Here is a 10,938-nt window from a genome sequence, read left to right as displayed (position 1 = left end):
TATCTCCACAAAGTGAAACAACCCACTCCATTACATGTATGATATTGTCCGTTTTGAATCCGAGTCTGCACAGTTTTATTTTTAGGTTTTATTTCAAAAGGTCTCGTATCAATTGGAGATAGTACCACCACATATAATCACTTCACCTGTAACTCGCATAGTGTGGTAGCTTGCCAGTATCTCTTACACCCGCCCACCTACAAAATCGCCACACAAAGGCATTTGGATAAAGCATGTGTAAGGAAGAAGGTAGATTGGGGATAAAAAAATATGGAAGATTGGAACGAAGCAATCATGAAGAGACATATATGGAATTTGATGTAGCCTAATTCTGATTGTTTGTGGGTTCTCTGGGTAAGGAATTGCCTGATAAAGAGGAAGAATTTTTGGCAGATGTCGTATACTTCATAACAACACATGGACTTGGAAAATACTTCTAAATCTTAGGGATGTAATGAAAGGCGATATTTAGGCTCTGTTTGTTTCAAATAAAATATTCTTTTATTTTTACTTTGTCGGTGTTTAGCAAAGGTCTACATCAAGGTTGAGATCGAGTCCATCGGACGGGACATGTAAAATAACTTATCGAAAATTTATGAATAAGTTAATTTTGTTAAATTTTAATATTTTTTTTCTTCGTAAATATTTTATAACAACCAAACACCAAAAAATAAAAAAATATTTTCTGAAAAATATTTTATGTTCAAACAAACGGAGCCTAAATTTCAAGTGGGCAATGGCAAGACTGTGGAGTGATTCCTGACTACCATTTGGCTTAATTCTGGATAAGTATATATGGTCAGAAGGTTATCTATGATTCTGGTTTAAGCAAGACTGTGGTGGTTGCGGAACGAAATTGGCCTACTGTGAACACATGGGAGCTAATGGACCTCTGGTATCATCGAACTCGTCATTATCATTCTTGCCTTTATTCCTTGTGGTATACTTGTAAATTAGAACTTCACTCCCACTATTATGCCTCATTCTAAATAGCTATTTGGACATTTCGTAACTCCAACAATTCAATTAGTTAACTTCTCAATCTCAACCTACGAGATTATAGATTGATTTACAAATGAAACTCTTAACATATATGTAACCATCCTCTACTCTTAAATGAATGGCTAGATGCATTACAATCAATGGCTATAATTTTTTAGAACTCTCCATATATATTTAAATACTTACATGCTCTATATAATTCCCTAATCTTTTAGAAGTCTTTACACTCTACCAATCTCTCCCAACTCTTCAACGACTCCACATCTCCTTACAAATTTAAAAACTCTAGAACTCAACTTTATTCATATCATTCAGACGTCACGCATAATTCTTTCAATACTCGTATTCATATCATTCAAACTTAACGTATAATCCTTTCAATGCTAGTGTCACCTAGCTAGGTGGCGTAACATCTCTGCAGACTGCATGCAGAGCATGCATGACATTATGTTTGCTTGGGTGTTGCAGCCGACTCTCTCCAAACTCTAGCTATTTCCTACTTGAGCACAATCGAACATGTACTTGTATTTACTTTTGATTTGTATTATGTGTTCTGATAGCGTGCACATACAATTTATTTTATAATAATAATAATATTATTATTATTATTATTATTATTATTTTGCCTATCTATCTATCTATCTATATATATATATATATATAACAAGTGTGTTTGGGTACATGGGGTGTGTTCCATCTATATTATTGGTGGCTATAAAATACAAAGTGCAGCATCCAGGACTAGATTTGTGCCAACAAACAATTAGAAGTATACTGTTATCTATGTTTTCCAGTGAGTAAATACACAGTGATTATCCACAGGGTGTCATTTGATATTCATTTACAAGTTTGGTGGGACAATTTATGATAGCTATTGATTCAGATTACTGTGTCATTTTAAAAGAAGTATCCCGTTGTTTTTGACTCTAATACTTCTACATTTATATACAAGCCATGATGAGATTAGTCAAGCTGAAAGGGTCTTTGACAAGCTAGCTAGAAATCTTCCTTCTCTGATTGGTTCACTCGCATCAAAATACATCAGCATGCCTCTGGAGCTCAGCTTCAAGTATATATGAAAGCGTATCACCAGAATTAATGTTTGTTAAGATATCAAGAAAACGAATGATGGTAGTTTAACTAACAGTCATAAGTTTAAAGGACCGATAATAACTCTGATTGTGAAACTTTGTTTAAGTCTAATATAAAAATAGAGGTTACCTAGGTTAGATCGGAAGGACTTGTGCCCAAGTTTTTGGTGAGCCATAATTGTAGGTTGAATTTTGTAGAGTAGAATATTATGTAATGTGATCTCATTAAATCGTTGATTCAACTCTCAATTAATTAGACTATTGTCATGCCACAATAATTCATGCCAACTGCACAGGGACCCACTGTGTGAATTAAAAGTGAGTACTTAATATTATAAGGTAGAATAGAGATGTTTTCAGGCTAATGCTATAAAAATTTGAGGAACAATTAATTGGTAGTTTCTGAGGGTAAATAATATGCCTTCCTCATTAATTTGATAAAAAAAAAAAAAAAAAGGAGCAAGGATGATGTTTTCAGGTTAATGGTAAAAAAATTTGAGGAAAATAAAAATATCTCGTTAGACATTGAAAATTAATTCACATGAACAATATTTGCATGTTTCAACATTTTCGGGTAATTTGCTGCCTGTATATATATGTTTTATATCAAATTTTTTTCCCGAAATTTAGTATTATATATATCATTTACGTACTTCTTTCTTCTTCTTTTTTCTTCTTTTCTAAGAAAAATTTTTTTAACGCATAATTTCAAAACTCCTAATCAATTTGACTACGCTTATCTACTAATGAGGCTATTGAAACGTTAATCCATTCAGAGTTGGAAATATCAATTAATTAGTGGATGTAGGCGCCTTCCCAAATGTAAACTTATTTCATTGGCTCTCTTTTGATTTTATTACGTTTATATCAGTTTTCATATCACTGTCAAAGTTTCAGTATTACACCAGATAACAATTAATGAGATTAATATAAAGTCAACCTAACTATTCATTACCTATAGCTGACGTGTTCATTATAAAATGCAATACTGTTTTTTAGCATCTCTTTTACTAGCTAATAGCTATAGAGTGTGCATCATAGGATAAAAAATATTATCAGTTAATTTAGAATATAATTAATCCTCATCTTAGAACTATGCTAGTGAAGCATTTTGGTACTCCTTCGGTTAATGCATGTCAAAACACTTCAACCTAAATCTTTGACACGAGCGGAGCGAAGTTGGATTTTCTAATCTTGTTTAATAAACGAATCTACTCCAAATAATATTTGATTCAGTTTGTGTAGGCTCCTAAATATATACTAGTTTGGGCTCGTGTATGTCCGTGAACACAAACTCATGTTTACACGTACTTGAACATTACATAAATTCATGAAAGTACTTTCGAACACTTTTATGAACATTAGGCTCATTTATCCACCCGTAATCGAACCCATCCACCGGCAACTTCCCCGTTATCCTCTGCACCGCCTCCCGCCTTATTGTTCCTGCCCTGTCACAGTTCCCGAGCCTCGATTCCAGCGAGCCCCGCCACCACCGATTTGATGATTTCCTCATCCTCCTCCGTCACCGGCGCCGCCGTGGACTGCGGAGGAACAACCGGAACGTTAGCGGAGCAGTCAATGTCGGCGGCAGCGCAGGGTCCGCGTCGGGTTTCTTCCTCGAGGATGAAGTCGTCGGCGGTTTGGTCGGCGTTGACGTCGGAACCCCTGGTAATGAACTGGACAAAGTCGATGCCGAAGAAACCCAGGAGATACATGACGGAGGCGAATAAGGAAACCACAGCGGCGAGTTCAGAGAGGGTGACGATGTGGAGGGGAGTGGAGGTGCGGATCTTCTCGCGCCACAAGTGGAGGAGGAAGTAGGCGACGGAGAAGAAGAGGGTGAAGAATATGCCGTTGGTGAGGTATAGAGGAAGAGGAAGAGCGTCAGAGGCTTTGGAAGAGGACTGCAGCTGGTGGGGTTTGAGAGGTCCACCGGCGGAGAGTGTTTTGGACGGACCCAGGGACTTGGATTGTGGCCTGCGAACGTCCATTTTGGTCGGGCGGAGTAGAGAGAGAAAGGAGGAGAGAGAAAGTGGGAGGGAGAGGAGTGATGGAGTTGGTGTTTGCTTGAACGGAGAAGCTAGCGGAGGTGTGTTTCTTTTTTATTGAGAAGAAATGAAGGTTGGCTTGGCGCGTTGGACTGGACTTGAGAGTTGACGCCAGGCCACACCTATGCTTTGGATACTTATTAAATTGGTCAAACAGTGACTCCTAGTGACGTGATGATAAGTTGTCGTGTCTATGGCCGTCGGCGGGTTACCAGTGACGGTGGGGGCTTGGAACTGTGACACCAGCAGCCAGTGTTTGGGTTCTCTACTAAGCCTGTTAGTTTTGTTGATTAATCTGGTGCTGTAACTATGGGGCAGGTTGCAGTATTTCTAGTTTGTTGCCACGTGTTGGGGTTCGTAAAGGCCGCTTTGTGGAGAGTTCTGGGTCAAAAAAAAAAAAAAAAGTTGCTGTGTCTATAAATGTAATCACACATTTGGGCCTGCCATGAAATTGAAAAAATCTCGAGAGGCGGACCTTAAATGTAAGGTCCTTTGCTGTGTTATAAATTTTTTTTTTTTTTTGGTAGCCCATCATTCCTGAGGCCCTTTGCTGTGTTATAAATTTTTTTTTGGTGGCCCAACATTCATGGCCTATAAATTTTGATTTGCTGCATTTGGTTGTAATTTTTTTTTTTTTTTTTTTTTTTTTTTTTTTTTTTTTTTTTGTGGCCCATCATACATGAGCCTATAAATTTGGAGGCCCCTTATATTCTGAGGCCCTAGGCAACCGCCTTGGTCGCCTTGGACCAAGGCCGGCCCTGTCTCACATAATATGCTTAGTTCCCATAATTCATTTTATTTTCATGTAATAAGATTGGATCAAGATCTCACACCTCTTTGAAACGATGGTCCAATACACCAAAACTACATTTGGTGCACAATACCGAGTCTCAACACTAGACTCGCATTGAGTTCTGTTCGTGTATACCAAACTTACATTATATCATTTAGTGAATTGAATTCTTTCAACGCGTAATTTTAGTGCACAATATCGAGTCTCAACATCAGATTCGCATTGAGCTCTGTACATGCATACCAAACTTACATTATATCATTTGGTGAACCAAATTCTTTCAACTCGAACTATAAAACCCTAAATCTAAATTCAAATCCAAATTTACCCGTAAACTCAATCCAACTCAACAGTAGTAGGGTTAAGACCCTAATTTGTCTTTAATTAAGATAGGATAAGGCTTAGATTACTTTTTATTCTAGTAATATTTATATATTTAGTTTCTCGTTGGGCTCATGCAAATTGCCTACACTCTAGTTTAAAACCAAGTTGTATAACATGGTACAATAATATGTGTTATGTTGACAAATTCCGTTCAAAATTTATGTTTTACGAAAGGATGTGAGAAAAAACTTAATGTGAGTAATGTTGGTCATTGAATCTTTAATGGTCACCTTATCAATGAAGATAAATCTCCAAAATGGAAATTTAGTTACATTGAAATATCATAACAATGACGATCCATGGGATTCAATTAAAGGTAAGTGAAACCATAAGATAGTCAATTTTAACCTAGTTAAATAATAATAATAATAATAATAATATTATTATTATTACTGATATTACTTCATTCAAAAAAATATTAGTCCACTCCTTCTGAATCTGCGTCGCTATCAAATACAAGGTGCAACATCCAAAACTAAATTTGTGCCAACAAACAATTAGATGTATACTATTAACTATGTTTTCCAGTGAGTAAAATACACAGTGATTATCCTTCAGGGTGTCATTTGATATTCATTTACAAGTTTGGTGGGACAATTTATGATAGCTATTGATTCAGATTAATGTGTCATTTTAAAAGAAGTAGCCCGTTGTTTTTTACTCTCATACTTCTATGAATACCTCATATAAATCAAGTTGCACACTACATTTATATACAAGCCATGAATGAAGTGAGAGATTAGTCAAGCTGAAAAGGTCTTTGACAAGCTAGCTAGTAATCTTCTTTCTCTGATTGGTTCACTAACATCAAAATACATTAGCACGCCAATGGGAGCTTAGCTTCTAGTATATATGAAAGCATCTATGATCCTATCACCGAACTAATGTTTGTTAAAAGAGATTAACAAAACGAATGATTGCATATATTCAAAGTTTACCTTACAGTCGTAAGTTCGAAAGATCGATAATAACTCTAATCATGAAACTTTGTTCAAGTCTAAAAACAAACCGCCTTGTATAAAAATGGAGGTTACCCAGGTTAGATCCGAAGACCTTGTGCCCAAGTTTTTGGCGAGCCATAGTTGTAGGTTGAATTTTGTAGAGTAGGATATTACAGTATATATTGTGATGCTCATTAAATCGTTGATTCAACTCTAAAGTTGAATATTGTCATGCCACAATAATTGATGCCAACTGCACAGGGACCCACTGTGTGAATTAAAAGTAATTTTAAAACATTCAATATCAGAAGAGAGTACATAATATGATATAGAATAGAGATTTTTTCAGGCCAATGCTATAAAAATTTTAGGAACAATTAATTGGTAGTTTCTGAGAGAACATATTATGCCTTCCTCGTTAATTTGGGGGAAAAATTGAAAAAAAAAGAAGAAGCAAGGCTGATGGATTCAGGTTAATGCTATAAAAATTTGAGGAAAATGAAATTAGCTCGTTAAACGTTAAAAATTAACTGACATGAACAATATTTGCATGTTTCAACATTTTCGGATAATTTACTGCCCCTGTATATATGTTTTATATCATTTTTTCCCGGAATTTAGTATTATAAATATCATATACGTACTTCTTTCTTTCTTTTTTTTCTTCTATTCTAAGAAAAAATTTTTTAACTCATAATTTCAAAACTCCTAATCAATTTGACTATATGCTTATCTACTGATGAGGCTATTGACACGTTGATCCATTCAGAGTTAGAAACATCAATTAATTAGTGGATGTAGGCGCCTTCCCAAATGCAATCTCATTTCATTGGCTTTCTTTTGATTTTATTAGATTTATATCAGTTTCATATCACTGTCAAAGTTTCAGTATTACATCAGAAAACAATTAATGAGATTAATATAAAGTCAACCTAATTATTCATTACCTATAGCTGACGTGTTCATTATAAAATGCATTAGCTATAGAGTGTGCATCATAGGATAAAAAATATTATCCTTTGATGCAGTGAATGAAACACATACTAGCTATAGAGCTTGCATCATAGGATAAAAATATTATCGATTAATTTATAATATAATTAATCTTCAAATTAGAACTATGCTAGAGAAACATTTTGGTAATCCTTCGGCTAATGCATGTCAAAACACTTAACATGTTTTAATTATCAAAAAAAAAAAAAAAATCACTTGTTTTTGCTTGAAAAAGGGTAACTTTATTCTTTGTTAAAGTGTCAAATGTGTGCTAAAAATTGGGTTATAAATAGATGTTCGACACGAGCCGAGCCGAGCTCGATTTCTAATTTCGTTTAGTAAACGAATCTATACCGAACAATATTTAACTCGGTTTGTGTAGGCTCGTGAATATAGACTTGTGTGGGCTTGTATATGTTTGTGAACATCAACTCGTAAACACATTCATAAACATTACATAAATTTATGAACATGCTTATGAACACTTTTATGAACATTAGACTCATTTATGTTCATAAATAAGCTTAATGATCTTCAACACGAACAGTTTGAACAAATTTTATTGTTAAATGAATCGAGTCCGAACTCAACATTCTAACCTTGTCATGATCTTAAGTTGAGTCCAAAATGAAATAGACGATCCCAAACATGCTCAAACTTAACTCAATTCATTTACAACCCTTACAAAATAAAAAATTGTGATAGATAGTTTATTATTATTATTATTATTATTATTATTATTATGCCTAACAAAGTGAAACACTCAATCTCTGCTCGGACCTTCAACATCCTCTTTAAAACAAGAAATCTCGGTACCACATGTCACTGTGAGGATAACAATAAAGACAGTCCAATAAAATATCTCATTTCTTTATTTTAGCAACTTTGACTGTGCTATCTATCTATAAAAGTCCTATACTGGCTTCACTTTTCTTGCAAGTTTGAACAAATATCCATCTAGAGCTTGCTATCATGGCTAGTAAGGATGAAGCATCAATCAAAATTGGAGGAGACAAGTACAGGTCTTTGTTGCATGAGGAAGAAGCTAATGGAAACATCCATTGGAGACACGGTGCTCCTCCCACTTTTGATGACGTCAATAAGCTCTTTGAAGCAGGCAGAACCAAGGTTTCCCATCTTCTTCTTCTTCTTCTCTCTCTATGACTATATATATATATATATATATATATCTATGTGTTATATATATATATAACATAAAATGATTTGCAGGAATGGCCTAAAGGATCCCTAGAAGAAATAGTTCAGAATGCTATAAAGTCGTGGGAAATGGAACTCTCTTACAAGACTCGCTTGCAAGATTTCAAGACCATAAACCCCGAAAAGTTCAAGCTCATTGTTAATGGTATATCAATCAAACCATACAAATAATTAAATCCCTTGTTGCTCTTTCATTATTCTTTTCAATTCACTCATGTTAAACCAAATATACGTATATGGAGAATATATTTTGGCATAAATTTTGTATATATAAGTATCACTCTTCAGGTACAATTTTTTGTGCACCTGGTCTGCACAAAAAAAATAATAATAATAATAAAATTAGTATCAGTGTGCACGAGAGTGATACTTATATGCACGAAAATGGTACTTTGAAATAGTAAAGATAGTTTAAGCTTTATTTTTCTGTATAAACGTCATACTCGGACAAAATTCCACAAGTTTGAGAAATGTTAAATTAGTTTGACTCGTGACTTTGAAAGTTGATTTTTGAAACTCCATATTTCTATATTTTTTGTATGAGAAAAAATTGTGTTTCTTCACTGTTTGCTTAATTTATCCACTTGTTTGTCGAAGACAGGTCGTGGTTAGTTAGTTCTTCACTTGGTTTTGAAGAAATTTTCTGAAATTATTAAAGATCCTATTTGGTAGGTATGAAAAATGTAGAAAATTAAAGGCTCTCCTAAGCAATAATATATTTTTTCTATCTCAAAACAAGTGTTATATTTTGGGAACCAAAAATTATTATATATATATATATACACACACACACATTCATGTAAGTGATATATGGTCGTTGGCAGAGTTAATTTTCTTTCTTTGGGGCCCTTGTAGCCTGTTCGGCTTAATTTGTTTGGGCTTGCCCTTTTTCTAGGCCAGTTTTTACCTTCCTTCTCTTTCTATACAATTTACCATTCACCGAATAAAATAAATAAATTATATAAAAGTATTTACTCACCAAGGGCAAAAAAAAAATTTGTAAAAAAGTAGGTGAAAAAGATGAAAGACAATTTTGTTTAGTTGAAGAAAGAAAAGTTGGAAGGAGGGGACTTTTCTTTCTTCAACTAAACAAAATTGTCTTTCATCTTTTTCACCTACTTTTTTACAAAAAAATTTTTTTCCCTTGGTGAGTAGTAAATACTTTTATATAATTTATTTATTTTATTCGGTGAATGGTAAATTGTATAGAAAGAGAAGGAAGGTAAAAACTGGCCTAGAAAAAGGGCAAGCCCAAACAAATTAAGCCGATATATATATATATACTTAGAAGAAACACACTTGCATATCTTCTGATGAAAACTTAAGTCCTAAACTTTCTATTTTGGAAGACAAGAAAGTAATGCCCAGAATCACCATTTCTATTCCCTCCAAAAGTCGGAGGAAATGGGTACGGAAATGGTTTCTTTTCCATTTTGCATCTTTAATTAACTTATCAAAAAATTGTCCTCTCCCTTATTTTGTTTTTTTCCTGCCTATCCAAACAAAGGAGGAAAAGATTTGTTTCTCTCTCTCGCCCAGTACTACCTCTTCCGTCTCTCCCTCCTTTCCAACTTTCCATAATTTGAACCTAACAAACAATTTTGCATTCATGTAAGTAATGACATCAGACGGTGAAGAAAGACCATGTAAACCATAGATTGCTCCTTTTGGGCAGGAAGAGAGGGATTACCAGCAGAAGAAACTCTCAGGATTGGGAGCTACAACGCATTGTTGAAGAATTCTCTGCCAGAGGAGTTTAAGTACTACAAAGCCGATGAAGAGAGCTTCGAGTCATCTCATGATGCTTTCCGATCAGCTTTTCCTCGCGGTTTTGCTTGGGAAGTGCTCAGTGTTCATTCTGGACCCCCTGTGATTGCTTACAAGTTCAGGCATTGGGGTTACTTTGAGGGACCTTTCAAAGGTCATGCTCCAACCGGGGAGATGGTTGAGTTCAGTGGGATGGGAATTCTCAAGGTATGCTAATACACACACCCACCTAAACATGTAGATTTACATTGAAAATACATCGACACCCATAACACAACCAAAAATAAATAAATAAATAAATAAAGAAAAGAAAAAAATTAAAAATTTATTCCAACAATCGCATAAGAATGATAACATGAAATAATCTCTCATTAAAGCTGAAATGCTCTTTTTATACATATAGGTTGATGAGTCCCTGAGGGCCGAGGATGTTGAAGTTTACTACGATCCAGCAGAGCTTTTTGGGGGTCTACTGAAGGGATCACCGATCACTGAATCTCACACCAAACAAGTCCCCGAGAATACTGCAACATCTACCCGTCACTGTCCGTTCAACAAGTAGAAGAAACCTATATTTAATTCTATGCCTGAGCTCTCTCCCCTTCATCTTTCCTGTTTCTGTCTCTCCTTCACCTTTAATAACACAATACCTAGTCAATCCCAACATATATCACGGGTCATGGTCATTGATCATAAAT

At 34.9% G+C, this 10,938-nt stretch overlaps 2 protein-coding genes across 2 annotated transcripts; one reads left to right on the top strand and one right to left on the bottom strand.

The window, feature by feature from the left end:
- Positions 1-3,238: 3,238 nt before the first annotated feature.
- LOC132310354 (3-hydroxy-3-methylglutaryl coenzyme A reductase 2-A-like) lies at positions 3,239-4,189 on the bottom strand. The gene has a single exon (XM_059808538.1). It carries the CDS (start codon positions 4,085-4,087, stop codon positions 3,548-3,550), a length of 540 nt encoding a protein of 179 aa, XP_059664521.1. The 5' UTR covers positions 4,088-4,189; the 3' UTR covers positions 3,239-3,547.
- Positions 4,190-8,169: 3,980 nt separating this feature from the next.
- On the top strand, positions 8,170-10,904 carry LOC132307623 (pathogen-related protein). The gene is made up of 4 exons (XM_059805433.1): positions 8,170-8,383; positions 8,486-8,618; positions 10,149-10,447; positions 10,644-10,904. The coding sequence occupies exons 1-4, from the start codon at positions 8,228-8,230 to the stop codon at positions 10,800-10,802; spliced, it is 747 nt and encodes a 248-aa protein (XP_059661416.1). The 5' UTR covers positions 8,170-8,227; the 3' UTR covers positions 10,803-10,904.
- The last annotated feature ends 34 nt before the right edge of the window (positions 10,905-10,938 follow it).

Source organism: Cornus florida, unplaced genomic scaffold, assembly GCF_030987335.1.
Source record: "Cornus florida cultivar Cherokee Brave unplaced genomic scaffold, ASM3098733v1 CherokeeBrave_3.0.0_Hap2_Chr05, whole genome shotgun sequence".
Lineage (NCBI taxonomy): Eukaryota > Viridiplantae > Streptophyta > Magnoliopsida > Cornales > Cornaceae > Cornus > Cornus florida.
Note: the sequence above shows the minus strand (reverse complement) of the source record. Positions and strands in the feature narration are given on the sequence as shown.

Excerpts from the sequence above, each read along its gene's own strand:
- LOC132307623 (XM_059805433.1), top strand. The coding sequence starts at position 8,228 with ATGGCTAGTAAGGATGAAGCATCAATCAAAATTGGAGGAGACAAGTAC. Across the intron at positions 8,384-8,485 it reads TTGAAGCAGGCAGAACCAAG|GAATGGCCTAAAGGATCCCT; the intron begins GTTTCCCATCTT and ends AATGATTTGCAG. Across the intron at positions 10,448-10,643 it reads GTGGGATGGGAATTCTCAAG|GTTGATGAGTCCCTGAGGGC; the intron begins GTATGCTAATAC and ends TTATACATATAG.
- LOC132310354 (XM_059808538.1), bottom strand. The coding sequence starts at position 4,087 with ATGGACGTTCGCAGGCCACAATCCAAGTCCCTGGGTCCGTCCAAAACA.